General features: G+C 50.2%; 1 protein-coding gene across 24 annotated transcripts in view; it reads right to left on the reverse strand.

Annotated features, from left to right (window-relative positions):
- Window positions 1-13,338: 13,338 nt before the first annotated feature.
- The window catches only part of MICAL3 (microtubule associated monooxygenase, calponin and LIM domain containing 3), a 266,829-nt gene continuing 258,836 nt past the window's right edge, over window positions 13,339-21,331 (reverse strand). For 23 of the 24 annotated variants that reach the window (XM_072766402.1, XM_072766389.1, XM_072766407.1 and 20 more), the window contains 3 exons: window positions 20,722-20,821; window positions 20,505-20,578; window positions 13,339-20,420 (listed from right to left, as the gene is read on the reverse strand). In XM_072766402.1, coding sequence (XP_072622503.1) covers window positions 20,236-20,420; window positions 20,505-20,578; window positions 20,722-20,821 — 359 coding nt within the window. In that variant the 3' untranslated portion in view covers window positions 13,339-20,235. The remainder of the gene's footprint in view (window positions 20,421-20,504; window positions 20,579-20,721; window positions 20,822-21,331) is intronic. The other variant, XR_012003010.1, reaches the window with a different exon arrangement.

A 21,331-nucleotide genomic window follows, 5' to 3' on the forward strand; every position in this document is an offset into this window, starting at 1 on the left:
GGGGTGAGGATGACTGGTGCAAAATGGTGGTTTTCTTAAAGCTGGAGGCGCGGGGGGTGGGGGTACGACAGACGGTGGGCAGGAAGAGCTGCTGCCCCAGGGTGGTAAGGGGCGACTGATTATATAGTTGGGGGGGTAGGGGTGGGGGTGGGGAGGTGGAGTAAGGAAAAGGCAGGTTTCAAAAGGATTTTCAGATGTCAAAAGAGATTCACAGAATACTGGAGGCCTGGCCATTGTAGAGTTAAGGTAGTTTTTCCCTCTAGCAAGGCATTGCCATCTAGATGTTGAGAGCCTCCTGGGGTGTCACACACATCACACCCAGGATGGGGGGCAGGGAGGGTTGCAGGGTGTCACTTTGTGCCTCATCCTCAGCTGGCCTTCTGCTCCCCCATCAGTATGACTGAGATCCTTAAGGGAAGAAATTAGGACGCAGACACCACAGAGGAAGGACCACATGGAGACCCAGGGACATGGCAGGCAGCCGTCTACAAGCCGAGGGAGGCCTCCAAAGAACCAACCCAGCCATTACCTTGCTCTTAGATGTCTGGCCTCTAGAATCACGAGAAAGTCGGTTTCCGTTGTCCAAGCCCCCAGGCCTGCGGTACCTAGCCACGGTAGCCCTAAGCAAACTCGTACACCCTCCTTCAGCTATGAGTTACCTGTACCCAGGCAGAAGGGGCTGGGTTTCTTTCTCTTTTACTGCCTGGTTTCCACCAGGTGACCTTCCTCTTCTGGTCCTGGGAAGGGATCACACCTGTCTTACTGATGAGGGAGCGGGAGGCCAGCTGACACCCCACAACCACTCCCAGGTGGGGTCTGTGGGACCTTCCTCAGGCACTCCTGGCTGCCCTAGAGCTAAGGGAAGGAAAAACAAATGGTTAACTTATATAGATCACAGCCCTACAAGACAGGAGGCTCCCTCGGTTTACAAATGTCTTGGTGATTTACAAGGGAAAAGAATTCTTATCCAAGACCTAACTTCCAGAAGGAAATGGAGATACAATTAAATGTCCTTATAATATGCAGCCCATTGACAGATACTTGGGGAAGGCAGAGTGTAAAGTTCCTCCAGGAAGCTCCCAACTGTCTTGATACCTCACTATAGGTATTAACAACCTTAATTTGACAATGGCAAGGGCTCTCACATCGGGAAGCCCTGGTGGCTCAGTGGTTTAGTGCCGCCTTCAGCCCAGGGTGTGGTCCTGGAGTCCTGGGATCGAGTCCCACATCAGGCTCCCTGCATGGAGCCTGCTTCTCCCTCTGCCTCTCTCTCCTTCTGTGTCTCTCATAAATAAGTAAATAATTTTTTTAAAAAAGCCTCTCATACCTTGTAGGTCCTCTTTAGCATATGAAATTCTTTTGAAAATCTCCCTTTTTCCTTACTCCTGACTCCCAGGTATATAATCAGCCACTCATCACCCCAGGGCAGCAGCCCTTCCTGTCCACAGGTCCTGTCCCTGGACTTTAATAAAATCGCCTTTTTTGCACCAAAGACATCTCAAGAATTCTTTCTTGGCTCTGGGCTCCAGACCTCACCTGTATCCAAAACTATGTTATTATCTTGCTCCAAGGTCAAGGGCAAAGCTTACCCTTCTCAGGCCTGGGTTCCTTAAGTCCCTCCTCACTGTCTATTTCTGACAGACTAGGTGACAATCAACTGGCAGAGTGGCATTGGGCCTCCCTTAATTCCTGTTATGACCTGACCTTTCTAGGCTCTAGCCCTGGGGCCAGATCATACATCCAGATCCAGGCTCACCAGAAAACTGAGCCCAGCCCTGGGCCCCTCCAGCTTCAGATACCCACACAAGCCTGTGTGTGGTCACAACCCTGGTAGGGAGTGGCTTGCTGACGGCTCTGTTCAGAGCCCCATTTACACTGCTTCATTTTTAAAGCTGAGTCTGGAAAACTGAGGTTACGGCTATCACATCCAGATCCTCAAGGTGTTCTTGTGTTAAGATAACTTGGGGTTGAAAATTGGTTTGGGGAAGATGAAACAAATAGCAAAATAACATCTGCTCCCAACTCCTGTGGAATCAGAGAGGAAGACATGGGACGCCTGGGTGGCTCAGTGGTTGAGCGGCTTGCCTTTGGCTCAGATCCTGGGGTCCTGGGGTCCTGGGATTGAGTCTCACGTCGGGCTCCCTGCATAGAGCCTGCTTCTCCCTCTACCTGTGTCTCTGCCTGTGTCTCTGCCTCTCTCTTTCTCTCTCTCTCTCTGTGTCTCTCATGAATAAATAAATAAAATCTTAAAAAAAAAAAAAAGCAGATCTCTAGCTAATGACATGCTAACTATGTAAGCTTGAAAAACAAATACCATGTGATTTCACTCATATGTGGAATTTAAGAAACAAAATAGATAAACATAGAGGAAGGGAAGGAAAAATAAAATAAGATGGAAACTGAGAGGGAAACAAACCATAAGAGACTCTGAACTCTAGGAAACAAACTGAGGGTTGCTGGAGGGGTAGGGGGTGGGAGGGTGGTGTAATTGGGTGACAGGCATTAAGGAGGGGATGTGATGAGCACTTGGTGTTATATGCACCTGAAGAATCATTAAATTCTACCCCTGAAACTACTAATACAGTACATGTTAATTAAGTTTAATTTAAATTTAAATTTATAAAAAATATTTTTCTTTTATGTTTCTTTTTTAAAAGTCTCAAGTGCACTGCCCTGGATAAATCATGCTGCCTTATTCTTAGTACACAGTCATCATCAGTCCATCTCCTGTCTTGTTTCTCATTTATTTCTTCTCTCTTTTTCCCCTTTCCCCTTCACCTGCCTCTCAGAGGCAGCCTTTGTGATATATGTATCATAAACATTTGTTTGTATAAAGTCTCATAAAAAAAAGTATATTCTTGTTTTGAACATATTATGAGAGATCTCATTTTATTTTTTTCTTCACTCAGTACTGTATTTTCAGGATCCCTCTGTGTTGCTATGTGTGTCACTTCTAAGTGCCACAGCGTGCTCCACTGTGCACCCCTGCACTTTGCCCATCTGCTCCCCCATATATGAAAACTCCAGATTGCTTCCAACTTGCTGCCATGACAAATAACACTCAAAGGAACATCCTCAACTATGGTCCCTATGAGTGTAAATGAAAATTTTTTAAAAGATTTTATTTATTTATTTATTCATGAGAGACACAAAGAGAGAGGCAGAGACACAGGCAGAGGGAGAAGCAGGCTCCATGCAGGGAGCCCGATGTGGGACTCCATCCCGGGGCTCCAGGATCGCACCCTGAGGCCAAGGCAGACACTCAATAGTTGAGCCACCCAGGTATCTATGGATGAGAATATTTTTTAGAGAGCTACCTGGGAACAGAACTACTGGTCAGAGGGTGGGTGCAAGGGTAACTTGACCAAGTACTAGAGGTCACTCTCCCCAGCGGCGCCCACTCTGCATTCCCACCAGCAGGGTCTGTTGCTCTTGTATCCCTCCATCCTCACCAACACCTAGCATGATCTAGGTTGCTAATTTTGCCAGCCTAATAGATGCAAAATAATATCTCATTGTTATTTTGTTTTTCCATTTCCATGATAAGCAGTGAGTCTGAGCATCCTTGTTCAGGATAGAAGTATCAATTTGTATCTTCTAGTGAGCAGACACTGAAACCGGGCAGCAAGACTTTTTTCAAGGGAGAAAATGTCTGTGAGAGAGAGAGAGGAAGAAGCCAGCTTTGACAGGGAAAACCTTCAGATCACAATGCAGGCCTGAGCCCTGTAAAAGGAAACAGGGGAGAAAGAACTGGACAGACGTTGAAGCAGATCTGAGAAGGTCACAGCCATCCCGGTAGGGAGCTCCAGAGCAAAGAATGCCTGTGAGAGGAGAAATGGACAGGAGCCTGTATCCCACTGATGCAGTTTTGGAATATAGGTGAGGTTTGGTGGGGTGAGGTCCAGAGCCCACAGCCAAGAAAAAATTCTTGAGACACCTTTGGTGCAAAAACGTGATGCTAGGATCCAAGCGGCTTTCCATCTAGGGTCCCTGCTGTCACAAATTCTTCACTTGTAGTGGCAAAGATGCAGAGGCATAGAGTGCAGAGCTCACTCCTAACTGGCTCAGAGCAGAGGCCACACAGCCTTCCCACTCATATCCCCTATGAGAGTACCTGTGTCATGATGTCAACATCGCTACAGAGGAAGAAGCCAGAAAATACAGAGTGTGTGCCCAGAAAGAGCAAACGTGATCAGAGCACGGGAGCACACACCATTGTCTGGTCATGCTCCTTGGTAATTTACCTGTTTAGCTCCTTTGCCCACATATCCCTTGTGGGTCTTTTCCTTTTCTTTAATTTCTTTCTTTCTTTTTTTTTAAAGAATTTATTTATTTATTCATGAGAGACCCAGAGAGAGAGGCAGAGACACAGGCAGAGGGAGAAGCAGGCTCCTTGCAGGGAGCCGGATGTGGGACTTGATCCCCAGACTAGGATCATGCCCTATGCCGAAGCCAGACACTCAACCAGGTGTCCCTTGTCTTTTTCTTATTAGTTTGCAGGAGTTCCTCAGATATTCTAGATGCTAGGCCCTTTGCTGGTTTTAGACATTATAAATATCTTCTTCCAATCTGTTCTTGGTCTGTTAACTCTGTCCACATATCCTGCATTAAGCACACTTCTCAGATTCATCCATTTCGTCCTTTTATAGTCTGCTTTTGAAGCATAACTCAAAAATGCCTTTTCTCCACAGGTCACAAAGATATTCTCCTTTATTTATTCTATTTTATAAATTTGTGGTTTTATTTTTTACATTTTGAGAATGTAAAAATATTGGATAAAATACTTAGAAATAAATTTAACCAAGGAGGTAGAAGATCTATATACTGAAAACTATAGAACATTGAAAGAAAGCACATTCCGAATAAATGGAAAGTTATTCTATGGTCATGGATCAGAAAAATCAGTTTTGTTAAAATGGCCATGCTACCCAAAGCAATATACAAATTCAATGCAATTGCTATTGAAATTCTATCAAATCTCAATCAAAATCTCTATCAAAAATGGCATCTTTTGTAGAAATAGAAAAAACAATCCTAAAATTTGTATGGAACCACAAAAGACCCCGAATAGACAAAGCAATCCTGAGAAAGAAGAGCAAAGCTAGAGTTATCATGCTTTCTGATTTCAAACTATATGACAAATCTATAGTGATCAAAACCATGTGGTACTTGTATAAATACACATACATCAGTGGAACAGAATAGTGAGCCCAGAAATAAATGCACACACATGTAATCAATTGATTTTCAACGAAGGAGCCAAGAATACTCAATGAGGAAAAGATAATAAAAAGTGCAGGGAGGGATCCCTGGGTGGCGCAGCGGTTTGGCGCCTGCCTTTGGCCCAGGGCGCGATCCTGGAGACCCGGGATCCAATCCCACATCGGGCTCCCGGTGCATGGAGCCTGCTTCTCCCTCTGCCTGTGTCTCTGCCTCTCTCTCTCTCTCTTTGACTATCATAAATAAATAAAAATTAAAAAAAAAAAAGTGCAGGGAATATGAAGTATAGGGAAAACTGTATTTCCACATGCAAGAGAATGAAAATACACCCCTATCAGCCCATGCACAAAAGTCGACTAAAAATGGATTTAAAGACTTGAATGTAAGACTTGATATCATAAAATTCCTGGAAGAAAACATATAGAGTAAGCTCCTTCACGTTGATCCTGGCAATGACTTTTTGTATCTGACACCAAAAATAAAGGCAACAAAAGCAAAAACAAAACAAAACAAACAAACAAAACCATGCAAGTGGGACTCCATCACACTGAAAATCTTCTGCACAGTAAAGGAAATCATCAACAAAATGAAAAGGTGACCTACAGAGAGAGAATAATTGCAAATCTTATATCTGATAATGGGTTAATATCCAAAATATATAAAGAACTCATACGACTCAATAGCAAAACCCCCCCAAAACACAAAAAACAAACACTCATAAACAATCCAATTTAAGGGGCACCTGGAAAAAAAAGGGGGCACCTGGGTGGCTCAGTGGATGAGCGCCTGCCTTTGGCCCAGGATGTGATCCCAGAATGCTGGGATCCAGTCCCACATCAGGCTCCCTGCATGGAGCCTGCTTCTCCCTCTGCCTGTGTCACTGCTTCTCTCTCTCTCTGTGTCTCTCATTAATAAATAAATAAATAAAATCTTTAAAAAAAATAAAATGTTTGAAAGCCACAGTGCTAAAAGCAGCTGATGCTGAAGCAGGGCAGGCATGGAGGCAGATTCTTGGGTCTCAAAGGTCTCGAAGCTTCCTGGAGGAGTCCTTCCATTTCCTGTAGCAGTGTTCTTTGCTGCTCAGGGAAAAGCCTCTAAAAAGGGTATCGGGAACGTGACATAGTGAGTGCAGGTGAATGAATCTCTCGCGGTTACATCTTGGGCACCAGTGAAGGGAGGGAGAAACGCTTAGCCTCTCAAATCACACTTCAAAGACAACAAGCTCTTAGAAGTAAAACCTGCACTGCATGGCTGGTTTGTGTGGGAGACAACTCACTGGCTCTTTCTAGGTTGAACAGAAAGTACTGGGAACATTAACAGAGAGCTGGGGATTTCACCGAAGGCCACCTAGGAGTAGAGAACAAAGGAATAGCACGAAAAGGGTATCTTTACCCATAAATTTTCCCCAAATGGTGGGCAAGTGTTTCTTGGCACCAATTATGTGGCTGGTACCATGATAATGGGCGTGAGGGAGTCAAAACCTACAAACCTGGGCCGCCTAGGAGGCTCAGCAGTTGAGCACCTGCCTTTGGCTCAGGGTGTGACCCCGGGGTCACAGATCTAGTCCCGCATAGGGCTCCCTGCAGAGAGCCTGCTTCTCCCTCTGCCTGTGTCTCTGCCTCTCTCTCTCTCTCTCTCTCTCTCTGTGTCTCTCATGAATGGATGAATAAAATCTTAAAAAACAAAACTGGGGGGAAAGAAGTCCTTTCTCTCTAGGTTAAAGATTTCTCCTACATTTTTTCTAGTCTATATATTTGCAGGGTTTTTTTTTTGTGTGAATTTTGGTCTTTAATTCACCTCAAGTCTACATTTATATGTAATGTTACAAAGGAGACTGTTTTCATTTTCTCTATATGGTGAGCCAAGTTTCTTTCCAAACACCACTTGTAAAACAATTCATCTTTCCTGTAGATTTATGGGGCCTCCTTAATCATGACCTGAGTTTCCATGGTCCCTCTGATTGCTCCTTCTGGGGCACCATCAGTCTGCTTGTCCTTCCAGCCATACCGCATGGTTTTCATTGTTATGGCTTCAAAGTAGGTCATACTACAGTTCAGGCAATCCCCCTATGCTTCTTTTTCAAGGTTGTTTTCACATTCATGTGTTGTTTTTTTCTTCTTTGTTTTAAAGATTTTTAAATTATTTTGTAAAGACTTATTTATTTGAGAGAGAGCATGAGTGAGTGAATGAGCTAGCGTAGGGGAGGGGCAGAGGGAGAGGGAGAAGGAGGATCCTTCAGCAGACTCCCCACGGAGTGTGGAGCCCAATTTACAACCCTGAGATGGTGACCTGAGCTGAAACCAACTGGGTCGGCTTCTCAACTGGCTGAGCCATCCAGGTGCTCCAAAGATTTTATTTTTAAGTCATCTCTACACCCAATGTGAGACCTTGAACTCATGACCCCGAGATCAAGAGTCGCATGTTCTACCCGCAGAGCCAGCCAGGCGCCCCATGTATTTTTATTCTTTGTAAAAATGTAAGAGAGTTTCTGAGGCATCCTAGAGGACAGGTTTTGATGGAAAGTCAGGAAGGAGAGTGCTGGGGAGAGGAAAGTGAGAAGAGGCCACGCTGGGGAGTTGGAAGGGGCCACCAGCTTAGCTCAGTAGCACACTTTGCACAGACACAGGGCTCAGCAGTGAGCGCTCAGAACAGGTGGATGCGTTGATGCGTGTGCCTCGAACCAGGGGCGCTGGGGCATTTGGAGGGAAGAGGGGTCCTGTGGACTGGAGGCGTAAGGGCAGGCCACCCAGGGTGGCTGGAGGGAGGTCAGCAGGCCTTTACCCCCGGGGTTTAGAGTGCAGCCTTTGCAGCTTGTTCTCTCAGCTCTGTTCCTCCCCAGCTCTGCGGCCCTAGATAACCTGATTGCTCTGAGGCTCATCAAGAAAAGGGGTAATACTGCCTCTACACACAGTGAGTGGTACCCTGCTTATGTAACGGAAAGGAAGGGGAACAGCTACTGATCAGGTATAAAGTCAGAATGAGCAAGGAAAGCTCTCAGGACACACAGAAACCTAAGTGTGAAGGTGTTAGCATTCCCGGGCTTGAAAGCAGGGGGACTAGTGGCCACCCCAAGAAAGCCGGCTAGTGGCTCTCCCTGAGCTCAGGCCCCAGAGCAAGCTTCCTGATTACCTATTTTTTATCTATAAAGGAAAATGAGAATACCTGCCTCAAAGTTGTATTTTAAATATATGGGATATAGAAAAGTCTTGGGCTGGTGTCTGGCACAGTAGTGAGTTCTCAGTAAACGGTTGCCATTGCACTTATTCCTTGGTGTCCCTGCAGAGGCTCCCGAGCATCTCTGTGCAGCTGCACGTGATTGGCTGGGAATCAAGGCCAAGGTGCAGGGAGGTGGTTCGGGGAGCAGGAGCTTGATAGCTGGGGCCCCTGAAGGGGCACAAAGGGGAAGGAAGGCGAGGAGAGGGACTGTCTACTCATACCCCTACCCCCTTCCCTCCCTTGTCACATCCCCAGCTGCCTCCATGGCCCCTCCCTATCAGTGCCTTACTTGATTGCACCCCCCAGGCCCGGAATCCGTAATGAACTTCTCCAGGTGCCTCTAATTTCCCGGCAGGATTGGTGCTCAGTATTGCCTCTGGGCTCTCAGGGGGCCATGGGTGCCTGGCCCTGGGAGACTGAAAGGATGAAAAAGGTAGCAGGCCAGTGCCCTGAGCCTTGTCAACTGAGCTCTGAGAGCACAGGCCTGTGGCTGCCCGGTTGCATTTGGTCCCGTGTACCTGGTATATTGTATATGTGTATGTTGGCTAAGTCGTTTCTTGCTCCTGCTTTGATGGCATCTTGTTCCTTCAAACTGCAGGAGGCCAAGCCTCTGACTTCCTCCAGAGATAAGCCCACATGGGGTGGGAGCTCCAGGTGGCAGATGGGCTTACGCTCTACCTTCTGGTGACCACTTCCCACAAGCACCCCTACACCCAACCTCTCCAGATGTGCCGATCTTAGGCTCAGAGTTTCCACAAGCCTGCAATGCTCATGAAAGCCAACAGCTGTGATGCACCCAGCTGACTCCAAATTCATGAAGTCAAGGCTCTTTCCATCCTTAGGAACAGAATGTGACAACAGAGATCTGGAGTGGGAAAGGGGTATGAATGTGTAGCTTCTAGTGTGGCAGGGAAGATGGGGACCTGGCCCTGCACAGAGTAGCATGCACATATCTAGTTATCCCTAACCACTCACTCTGTAATAGGAGTCGAGGCTGAGGGGACATGAGCCGTCCAAAGCTTTCAAAACCAACAGCCAGGCTAACAGAGGGTAGAACACCACGGCTTGTCTCCTGATACCTCAGAACCCTTCAGACCTGAGTAAGTACCTCAGAGCTTCCACTCTGTGCCCGACTCAGGACTCCACTGTGGGATCCCAAAGAAGTGCCAGGCCAGGGGCTTCCCATCTTGGGTGGGCCCTGGACCAACACACAGGAACAAACATTGGGTTACGGTGCTGTTAGAGAGGCCAGTGTGAGAGGCCCAAGGGGAGCTGAAGTGCGGGGCACAGGAACAGCGGTTCACATGGAGGCATGACTCCCCGCTCCTCGGAAGTATGTACACAGGGCCAGGAGCCAGGACAAGACGCCCGGGAAGGAAAGCATCCAAGAGCTTTCCCACCAACACAGAGTCTAGGCTCTGAGCCAGGAAAGACACGGGGGTTTGAAAGGCAGGAGGGGGGCGGCCCGGGTGGCTCAGCGGTTTAGCGCCGCCTTCGGCGCAGGGCATGACCCTGGAGACCCGGGATCGAGTCCCACATCGGGCTCCCTGCATGGAGCCTGCTTCTCCCTCTGCCTGTGTCTCTACCTGTCTGTGTCTCTCATGAATGAATAAATAAAATCTTAAAAAAAAAAAAAAAAAAAAGGCAGGAGGGTCTAGGGAGAGGAAACCAAACACCTGCTAGAGGCAAGAGGGAAAGAAGGCTGTTTCCAGGCCCAGGGCCCATGGGCCACAGTTGATGTTCATACCTGTGACTACACACAGAGAGCTGTCAGAGCTGGATGACATCCGGTGTATTTCCTGCCCTTCCTGGTATGTGTGAGCAGGTGTGATCTGGGGGATGCTGGGAGATATGGGCTCTGGTCCAGCTTTGACTCAGTGCCTGCACTGGGCTAAAAAAGTCTGGGATTTCCAGTATCACTTCAGCAGTCTTTCCCTTGGAACTTTCTATCGAGTCGGTTCCATTCAGGGAATTCTAGCAGAGTGGCTTTCTGGGGGCTGCCTCCCTAGGCCCAAGGGGCTAGAAAATCCAGGAATATTGGGTGTTGGCTAAATTGTACCAGGCCACAGGGAGGCGTGGGGGATCCTGGGGTGGCCCCGGGGCAGGGACCTGGCCATGACTGGGTTGCATGTTTTACATGGCAGTTTGTCAGAGGGGAGGGATGTGGAGAAAGAAGGAAAGAAGGAAAGAAGGAAAATCAATGTCCAGAATTTTGCTTAGAGACACACAGGTTAAGGATGCCATGTGCCTGTATGTGGAATTCTGCGTTCCTGGGCAGCCTAGGTGGCTCAGTGGTTTAGCGCCACCTTCAGCCCAGGGCCTGATCCTGGAGACCTGGGATTAAGTCCCATGTCGGGCTCCCTGCATGGAGCCTGCTTCTCCCTCTGCCTCTCTCTCTCTGTCACTCATGCATAAATAAAATATTTTTTAAAAAAAAGAATTCTGCATTCCTTGAGGAGAGGGTGGTGACTCATGGCTTCATGCACACCAGAGCCAGGCCTGGGTTTGAATCATGAAGGCAAGGAGACACCTGCCTCACATCACATGAAGTTTCTGGCTCTTTATTCCTCTGTTGGATTTCCCTCCATCCAACCAACCCTGCAACTTCCTTTCCTACGACACTACACTGAGCTTTGGGTGTCATCACTGATTTCCTGAGCAGCAGCTGCCTGTTCCTGTCACAGGCGCAAGGGCAAGAGCTGCTCCTCTGCCTCCTGGGACATAAGTGTGTCTGCCTGTGGGTCTGGGTTCAGCCTCTGCCTGTGCGTGGCTCTGGTGACTAGCGTGTGACCGTGTGACCCAGCAGCCACGGAGAGACAGGCACAGTGACCCCACGACTCAGAGCACTCAACGTCTCTGATCTCTTTTCAGCCCCACAACCACTTACAGGTCAGAGAGTGAATTTTACTTTCTCCTTTCAAGGGTAGAAAACAGGTTTGGGGAGCCATGTCCAAGGTCAGCCAGCCAGGTAGCGGCCAAGCTGAGCCAGTACTCATTTCACACAGCCAAGTGGCCTCCAATAAAGAAACTTCTCTTGGCTGGAGGTGGGGGAGAGAAGGGGGTCAGACACCTGGGATGGTCCTTGAAAGAGCAGAAGGGAAAAGGGAGGGGGTGGGGGGCACTCTATTGTGAGTGCCCGGAGCCCTTGGCTTCATGGGCACATCCCAGCCCCTGTGAGGGTGTGAATTTGCTTGAGGGGAGAAACGATCATCTTCCACACAGAAGAACAAAATAAGGACTATTGGCTTGGAGGGAAAAAGAGATGGGAAATGTTTCAGCAGTGGACCAATCCAGGGCTGCCTGGGTGGCTCTGCAGGTTAAGCCTCTGCTTCCAGCTCAGGTCATGATGTCAGGGTCCTGGGATCAAACCCTGAATCAGGCTCTCTGCTCCTCAGGGAGTCTGCTTCTCCCTCTCCCCTGCTCATGCTCTCTCTCTGTGTCTCTGTGTCAAATGAATAGTAATAAAAAAGAAATCTTAAAAAACCAAACAGTGGACCCATCCAAATCCATGGCACCGAGCATATCCATGGCGCAGCTCAGAGGGTGCACTGCAGACAAGGTTTGCTGTGTGGCTGAACTTGGGGCCTAGCTCTCAAAGCCAAGGTCAGTTCCCAGCAGGTGAAGGCCCAAACACATCTGTTTAGTGTGAGCACTCCTTGGTGGCCAGATTCAGGGCACCGTCCCCAGCTCAGCTGGAGGGGGGCTTGTCAGTGTCTCTCTCGGCCACTAGCGTGCTGGACAGGAGCATGCAGCTGTCCCTACTTCCTGCTATCATGGCCAATCCACGGAGAGTGCTTGTGTCTCTCTGTTCTTCCCCTAGGTCTTTCGAGAATTCCTCTCCAGGAAGAAGTAAGAACGGCGCTTGGGGCAGGAGATCTGAGGGTGCCGACACTGTTCTGTAGCTTCCACCTGTCTTAAGCGCTAAGCCACTTCACTGGCTTCCAACTCTTCTATTTTTTCTTTTTTTTTAAGATTTTATTTATAAGTAATCCCTACACCCAACATGGGGCTTGAACTTACAACTTGGAGATCAAGAGTTTTACGCTGCCCACTGTGCCAGCCGGGAGCCCCAGCTCTCCAACTCCTGCCCAGATAGGGGAGAATGTGCATACTCCCCAGGCAGGCTGGGCATGGGGGCCAGGCTGCCAGATGCCTCTGGGAGAGGCCCTGGCCCTCCCCCACCCCCCGCCGCCCTCCGAAGGGCTCTGGGGGCTGCACTCTATTCAGAGCCATCCAATCGGTTCTGTTCCTGGGTCAACCCATCGACATCTGTCTCCTTGCCACAGTCCTGGCTTGACATCATCATGTTCCTGGTTTTTCATCCCCCGATCACAGAGCTAGGCTTTGGGTCCATGTCCTCTTTTTATTGCCCTTAAGACCCTCTCATCTTACCTTCTCCAACAGCAGAGATGCCCTTCCTCCATGAGTACCGCCAGCCACAACTGTACTGAAGCAAAACTTCCCGTTCATCCAGAGACAAAAAAGCAGGAGATGCAGCGGGGCGGGGGGGAGGTCCTCAGCTCAGGCAGAAAGACAATTTTTCTGCTTGCTTTTTTTTTTTTTTCAAAATACACAGTAATATAAAGGGGGAACAGGTGGGAATATTCTCCTAGCTGGGTTCTTTCCAATCCAAACAAAGCTGTGGGGGGCAGGGGGAAAGCTTGGAGCAGGGCGGGGGGGTCGGCGGGGGGAGAGGAAGGAGCCAGGAGCAACAAGCAGCACCATGGCTCACCCACCCTTGTGGACACAGGCCCTGCCACAGGCCGGGCTGGGTGGGCACAGTGTCCTGGCCCCGCAAGGAGAGAAAGCGTCCCCGGAACCCTTGGCTTCATGGGCACATCCCAGCCCCTGTGAGGGTGTGAATTTGCTTGAGGGGAGAAACGATCATCTTCCACACAGAAGAACAAAATAACGACTGGCTTTATTTTGGTTGCTGGCCACAGGAGGGGTGCAAACAGCCGGAGGGTAATGTGCACTCCACCACGCCCAGCCGAAGGAAAGTCACCATTTGTTTCCCTCTTTCCCTTCCACTAATGACACTGACATTCATCGACAGGGCGGGCAGGGCTCTTCCCACACACAGGCGTGAGCCTATGTTACATTTCCACGTCAATCCCTGCGGTCGGCAGTGGCCACATCCCTCTACCCACTCTCCTCAGGCACAGCGTCTCGGAAAATTTGTCTTTTCTTGATGCTTCTTCCAATTCTATCTTCACCCAGGAGAACTTGGCAGGGTCCCGGGGCTGCTCTCTGCATCTTCCAGGAACAGGGTCCAAGGCCACATTGGGGTGATTTATTCAGAAGAGACACTCTGGGGTCACTGCCTCTCTACCAGCTCTGACCCCCTGGGCTGTACATGAGGCAGCAGGGAAAAGAACAGGGTGTCCTCCCGACTTGTGTTGGTTTGTTCCCAAACTGGTATAAGGCACCAGGTGCTGACCCAGGGCCAGCACCTTCCAGCCTCAGACACGACCCTCCGCGCCAGCCCCTCCTACCTCCCCGCCTAGATTGTTAGAGGTGGCTTTCAGAACAATGTGATGGGGACCTAAAACATTAATGACTAGGGCCAGAAACAGTATTGTCCCAATATGAAGGCTGGTACCAAGTATGTCCGGCCCTGGTTGCATCTTAAAATGGTACTTAATTCTTTAAAAGCATTCTTAAAAAATGTTAAATAAAATGCATCTGGGGAAGGGGTTGTTGGCTGTCAGATGCTTCCTTTTTTTTTTTTTTTTTTTTTTTCTGCCCACAGGAAAGACCTGGCATCTGAACTCTTGAGGAGACAGACTGAAGGCCTCATTGCCAGACCCTGGGTATTCATCCGGGCTTCCCTACCCAGAAAAACTCATGATTTCCTGTCACTTCGGTGTCCCAGTTGTCTCGGGTGTGTGTAAGTGAACCCTTGCTCTTCTGGCTCTTGATCAGCATCGTAACACTGATACATACTAGCTTTCACTTGCACGAATCCCATATCCCTGATAATGACTCTGGAGGCCCAGAGACCCAGGGCATATGCCTGGGAGCCACTGTTGGGAGAGCGGGTGTGCTGGAGCTGCCTTAAGATGAAGGTGGCTGGTGGCTGTGGAATGGGGCAGGAGGGAAAAGATGGGGCTGTTCTCTTGAGCTGAGGGTGCTGGTTTGTTCCCAGTAAGGCACTGAGTGCTGACTCAAGCTCAGCATCACCTGGCCTCAGGCAAGCACCCAGCAGCCACCCATCTGAGGTTCTGGGCACATTGCCTATCTACAGCAACCTGTGTTGAGTAAGTTAAGTTCCTGAGAGGAAACAAGATTCAGCCCAGCATTTTAAGTAATTAAAAATAAATGCACAACTCCGCAGGCTCACCAGATAGATGTGCGATGAACCTAGGTAGCTGGCAGCCAGCCCTTAAAGGTGCTGGGACTGGCTTCCCTCAGTCCTCCCCAGGTTTCTTCAAGGTGAACATTAGTTACCATCATGAAGGATGTCTGTCCATCTACAAAGGCCCTGATTCAGAATCTCAAACCCTTGGACATCCTGCCCCCCCACAATCCTGTGGGTTGGTTAATGCACAGACTAAGTAAGTGATTTGCTTAAGGCTTCCTCCGAAGTCAGGGAAGAGTAGGGATGAGCTTCATGCCTGAACGTCCGACTCCCTTCCCTTCCCACTCTCGCACGTGTGGACATGGACACCTGAAGCTTCATTCTCATTTCATGGGTTGCAGGAGGCAGCCCCACACTTGCATTGGGCACTCCAGATGACCCCTGCCCTGGATCCGGGGGCTGGTCTATCTGCCTACTTTGGAGACCATTCCATCCAACTGTAGTCTTCCACACACCAGGCTGTTCATTGGAACAAGATCCTCAACTCGGATCCTGCCTTGGCCTGGAGCCTCGACTGCCACGCAGTTGGGCCCTCTTAGGTTCAGCCTATTTTAGAGCTAGTTAGACGTCCATTCTGCTTCAGAAAGGCCATGCTATGAATGGAAGATGCTTGTGTGTGTGCATGCCCAAGTGCACATACGTGCATGCGTCATGGGATGCTGTCTCCTCTTCCACATTTGTCTTGGTAGCAGGTGGCTGCTAAGAGGTGGATGGCACACAGGACCTACCCACAGGAGCCAGGATTGTGGCTTCCCCGTTTCTGCCCCTCCTACAAGATGACCTCAGGGCAGGGGACACAGTCACGGGGCTCTCATCAGAAGTTACCGGGTGAAGTTCAGCAGCAACAGGAGGTCCATTGGGAGTGTCCGTGAAAGGCTTTTGTGACCCTGGGAATCCCGCCTAGCAGGCTCCATGGTTTAGTGCATGAGGCCCTGCTCTGGCCCCTGGGCTGACGTTTCTGTGGGGGAATAATCCACCTGAGATGATGGCTTCATACCCTCTTCACTGAGCATTGTCGGAAGGGTGATCTCCTGAGCAGGTAATACAAGATGAGGGCGGCTCCGTGAGTGGGCCAGGCTGGCCAGCTCATGTAAAGTAAAACAGCACATTCACTGCTTACCATTTCTCACTCTGACCCCTACGAAAAGACCAGGAAGATTTTAGGGTTCAGAAGGGATGTCAGAGCCGTAAGACAAGGTAGTTTCTTGGAAGGAAGGGGGTATGTGCTCCTGAGGTGGTGCTTACACGGGGGCTTGGGCAGTCTACCTTCCTGGTTACCTGCCTAAAAACAGCAATCCTCATTTCCTACTGCCTGGGGCTGCTGTGAATTGTGGCCAAATCCTGCTTTTATCCAGCTCAAATCCCAGCAAGCCCCCCTGAAGAACAAAAGGTGGCTGAGACCAGCACAGGTGACTACCAACTCATCTTTCCCAGCAGGCATGCACCATTGCCACAGAACATTCCCTCAAGCTAGTTATATGTATATTTTACCTAAGATGTCCATGTCTGTGTCAGAGAGGCCCCTTTCTTCTTTCTGGGGGTAGGTGGCAATAAGCCTTTCAAGGCTCTGGGAACCAGCTTCCGTGGCAGTGACCTGTCGGCTGGGCATGACCCACCTCCACCCATCCAGTGCCATTGTTTCTCTCCCTGCTGCCCTTACTGCACTGGAGGGAAGCACTGTGCCCTTGGGATTAGTTCTGAGGGTGGTGACAAATCATCACACCATGGGAGAAGGAAAGAGCTGGAATATGTCTCCATTTGGACACAAGCCAAAGAGGTTTCGTATAGCTAAGAGAGAAGAGCCGGCCAGGATTATTCCCTTCAATCTCTTGGGGACGATCCAGTTCAAAAAAAGGTGATATCATCTCTCCAAAACCCTATGCTGAATGTCCTTGTGGAACGACACAGCTCAGTGATTTAGGCCTGGAGGCTGCAGACCCTGGCCACTGGGCTTGGAGGTCAAAGGGCAGAGGGCTGCAGGCACAGAAGGCTACCAGGACCACAGGCTCACTTGGATTTGAAGAACCTCTCTTTCAGAGGACATGCCGCTTCTCTTCAAGAGGGCATCGAGGCTTGGTTTTGAAGAATAAGCTGCTATCATGCTAAGTGGTTTTAGGCATTTTCTCCAGTGACAGCAGTTGATGGCTGAACTAGGATAATAAGGACTTTAAAAGAGAAAAAAAAAAAGAAAAAAAGCACAAACTTAAAAAAAAAAGTTGTGTTCTTTAAATAAGCTTGTGCACACACCCACATATATGCCAGATGCATAAATGACTTGCGTGGACACCATCTACCTGGAAATGGCAGGTGCTGGAATGTGGAAGTGCATCCTGCCTCATGGACAAGTCTGGTAAAATGACTTAAGAAATACACTCTGTATTTCTTTGAAAAACTTTTATTGCACAGAAAATGGCCCATTCCCCTGTGCAGCTCAGTTATTACCTCCTTTCAAATTTTTTTCTTTGAACTCTCCTTCCTGCCCCACTAAAAAAATCTTTTCTCTTTTGAAAGGATAAAGAATAGTCTAACATTGCTGGTCAAAAGCAACTGGAAGATGGTTTCTGGGGCAAAAGGCCCAGACCTCCTGGGCAGGGAGCCCCTGAGACTCAGGAGTGGGGGTGCCTGCTGCCTTCCCACTGGTGAGGCTGAACTGGTTGCCTGCCGTACGATCCCCGTATCTAGGCTCACTCAAGCTCTGGCACTTCATGTCCTGTGTCCCCTGCCTTCAAGGGGACTTAAATCTTGGGGAGAAAACTCTCCTGGAGCTGCACGCATTTCCAGAGCTGGAAAACACTTCATGCAGCATGTCACCAGGGTACTCAAATCAACTGCAAACTAGTGGTCATAAAATGAGAGCTTTAACAGAAAGATGCATTGTTATAGCCTGAAGTCCTAACACCGTGAGGAGTGGAGAACTGGGAACATGTTGGAGGCCTGTGGATTCTGGAAGCTTCTCTGCAGGGTCTTCAGTCTCCTTTCTAATAACTGCAGGCAGCAGTGTGTGCTTTGCGAGGACACAGGGGTGGCTGAAGGCCGACTGGTACTGGCCAGCAGCAAGGGCGGATAGTCTGTGTGCTGCTCCTGCCTCCTCAGGCTGCGCACAGTGACCAGCGCAGCCATATCCCCACCCGCCACTTCGGGCGGGGCTTCCTTGTTCCAGGGTCAGCAGGAGCTGTGAGGGATGGAGGCGGTCTCCTGGGGCGTTCCTAGCTACGGTGGATTCAAGTAGCCTTCAAGAGGGTTAGGGGCAAGGCCACACAGGCTATGAGCCTGTCTCAAGTCCAAATTTACTGGAGGGCTGAAGAATACCCTCTTCTTGCCTTTTTAAGAAAGAGAGTAAACATGGACTGTCTGCCTGATCAGAAAACAGGAAGTGAAGTCAGAGCTGGGACGGTTGCTCAAGGCACACCTCTTGGGCTTCCACAGGAGAGACGGCAGCTTTGGACAAAGTGAAGAGTAAGACAAGTTCTTTGCTCCTTTGTAATAAGAATGAATGTTCAAGCTAAGGGTGGTGCGGGCGCCCGTGGAAGCCCCACGTCAGCATGGACAGTGGATCCAGGCCACCTTGAAGAGCTTGCCAGCCCTCTGTCCGCCCTACACTGGCCCCTCTCCACCGGAAGTCTGCCAGAGGGCCCTTTTGGGTTGGCCTGGCACTGACAGGAACCCTCCCCTGGCTGACTGTGTGTCAGTTCTGTGCATGGATAAGCCCTGGCCCACCAGATCTTCTCAGACTGTGACTCTGTAGGCCGTACAATGTCAGCCTCTGGCTGAACTAGAGGAAATGAGCAGTTTGGCTCAAGGAACTAGTTATAGAGTGCTCGAGGTCCCCTGCCTCCCCAAGAAATCTGGGTGCAGAGGAGGTTCGGGGTGGGGCCAACTGTGCGGGACCAACCTGAATTCTAATCCTTGCTGTAACATGTGCGTCTCTACCTTCTTGGGTCTGAAGCTGGGCTGGGGGCGTTCTCACCAGCCAGATGGATTACAAGGTCCCAGCAAACGCCGCCAGCCTGGAAAACAGCTTACCTCTAATAAATGTGCTGCAGGAGGTGAAAGCCTGGCACTGAAACAGAGAGAGGGGGAAAAGAAAGGGTTCTGCGAGCCAGGGTTCAAGGGAGAGGCGGGTGGCACCTGTGCCCTCTGGCCTGGCCTCACATGGTGCTGAAATGTACCCTCAGCAAATGGACGGTGCAGACAGACACAAGAGTCTGGTGCTACAGTGAGAGTGAACTGGTGAAGGACGAGGGGCCCCACCGCAAGAAACAGGTGGGGGCAGAAGAGCGAGGACTGAGAACCCATGTGAGGGTCTCAGCTGCTCCCTGATGCCAACAGGGGCAGCAGCACAATGAAGATGGCTAATAAATAGATGGATGGACCGGCATTCAGTCAGTACAGGATGGGACTGTGTGGGAGGATGTGGTCGCGCCTCCATCACTCTAACACCACGTGCCAAGAGATCAGTGTCTCTAATAAAGATATAAAAACGAAGTTACTTCAAGTATTAAAAAAATAAGTTAATTGACATAAAGGGTCCGAAGCGGCTGAACATCTTGCCAGGCTGACAGCTTCCTTTCAATGTGCAAACACAAGAAAAACGTCAAGGGAAAAGATAATCTTCTGCCCCAACGTGAAGCGCTGAACAGTCATGCCTGTCTGTCAACTGGGGGCTTGAAATGTAGGGCCTCATCATGTCCCCCAAAGTCAGTATTTTCCAGTGTCAGAATTGTTGTGAATTAGAAGCAGAATGCAGCGATCCACAGGCCTCGGGTCATGGCCAGTGAGAGGCCTGGGGCGTTTGGCCACTAGGGGTCCAGTGTGTGGTGCAGGGGGTGGGGAGCAGACCCCTATTGGGCCCTCCATGCTGGCATAATGAATTCAGGAGCCAGCCCACTCTCAGCTCCCCCTGCGATGCTGGGGCAGGCGCTGACCTTTGGGCCACTGTCCCTCTCCCAGGTCTCGATTCACATCTCACCTCCCCGGGATAAATGCTTCCAGAGGTGTGAAGACAGCTGCCCCTTCTGCTCTGTGGAGGGGTGCTCCAGTGGCTGTGGTTCTGACGGAGAGGGAGCAGCTTCCTTGTCTTCTCTCCTCCTATAGAAGGAGGAGCACAGTCACTGCATGTCCACGTGTCCACAGGGAACGTGCAGGTTTCCTTTCTTCCCACATCACATGTCAGATGCTCCGTATTCCCCTTTCTCTCTGGAGCAGTAAGTCAGGGTGGGCCTCTTCCAAAGAGGCCGTGCCACCTCAGATCATCATCTTCACCTGGGGTTCCCCACAGCACAGACACTTGACCCACTGTTCAAGAGGCACATAGACATTTCAGTATAAACTCCCAGGAGGTGCCAGGCTTTCTGAGATCTCTCATCCGGGTGGCTGGGGAGAACCCAGCCTGGGTCAGGTGGATGCCACAGAGCAGCCGTACATGGTGTGGGGAGAGCTCAGGACCAGTTCAGGCTGAAGCCCTTGGACAGCATGACAGCCTCCAGGTCTTTGTCCTCCTCCTTCTCCCGGAGTCGCTGCTCCTCAAGCAGGGCCACGAGGGCGTCTCTCTGCTCCACCACCTCCAGCATCTCGTTCAAGATCTTCTTCTCCTCAGACAGCTCCTCCTCAGTCTTCAGGTGATCTGCGCAGTGGCCGAACACATTAGGTCTACGGGGCCAGGCCTGCACCCAGCTGTCCCAGGCACCCTTCAGGCCCGCCCCCTCACCTTCCACCGCCATCCGCTCCCGGAGCTCCTGCTGCAGTCGGCTCTGCCGGTCCTCCAGTTCCAGCTCCCGGGCACTGGGAGGAGAGAGGAAGACAAGCACATGACTCAAGGACTGCAGTCCCCCACCCCCTAAATTGGGAAGCAGCTGTGCTCCTGTCGTGACAGGCACTGAGCTGCAGGCCCCCCTCAGCTGGGTCCCCGACTTCAGGCCACTCACAAAATCATCAGCTCCGACTCATAGCGCACCATGGCATTCTTCTCTTGCACCAACTTGAACCACTCCTGCATCAGCTTGGGGTCATCCTTCTTGCCCATGCCTGCCAAGAGAGAGGATGTGTCAGGCGCAGAAAGTGTTTGCTGTCTACCCCGGCCAGCAGGAGTCATCACACAGGGGCAAATGTGCAAAGAGAGCCGAGCAGGATGCTGCCGGAACACTCCCAAGCCAGGTCCAAAGTTTGCCTACAGCCATGGAAGGGGGCACCATGCCCCGAGCCTAACAGAGTCTGCACTCTACCCCTGTCCTTCCCAGGCCCAGCCTGCACCCCTGCCCCCGGGAACCTGGTCACGGCCTATCTGGCCTCTCGTGCTCAGTGGTTTCCTCCTCCTATGTTTTAAGTGCTTTGCCCTCCTTTCTTCTTTTTTTCACTCATTTCATATTTGTCTGGTACTTGCTAGGTACTAGGACTATTTGGGAACACCAGTCTCGAGAGTCTGGCAAATGCAAACTGATAAACTGCGGTCAGCCTTCCCTTAAAGTTATTCTCACTGACCCAGCTCTTTCCACGGGCTACTGCCCCTCTCCGAGCCACTGGTACGGAGGCCTCCTC

The sequence above is a fragment of the Vulpes vulpes genome, chromosome 8 (assembly GCF_048418805.1).
Source record: "Vulpes vulpes isolate BD-2025 chromosome 8, VulVul3, whole genome shotgun sequence".
Classification (NCBI taxonomy): domain Eukaryota; kingdom Metazoa; phylum Chordata; class Mammalia; order Carnivora; family Canidae; genus Vulpes; species Vulpes vulpes.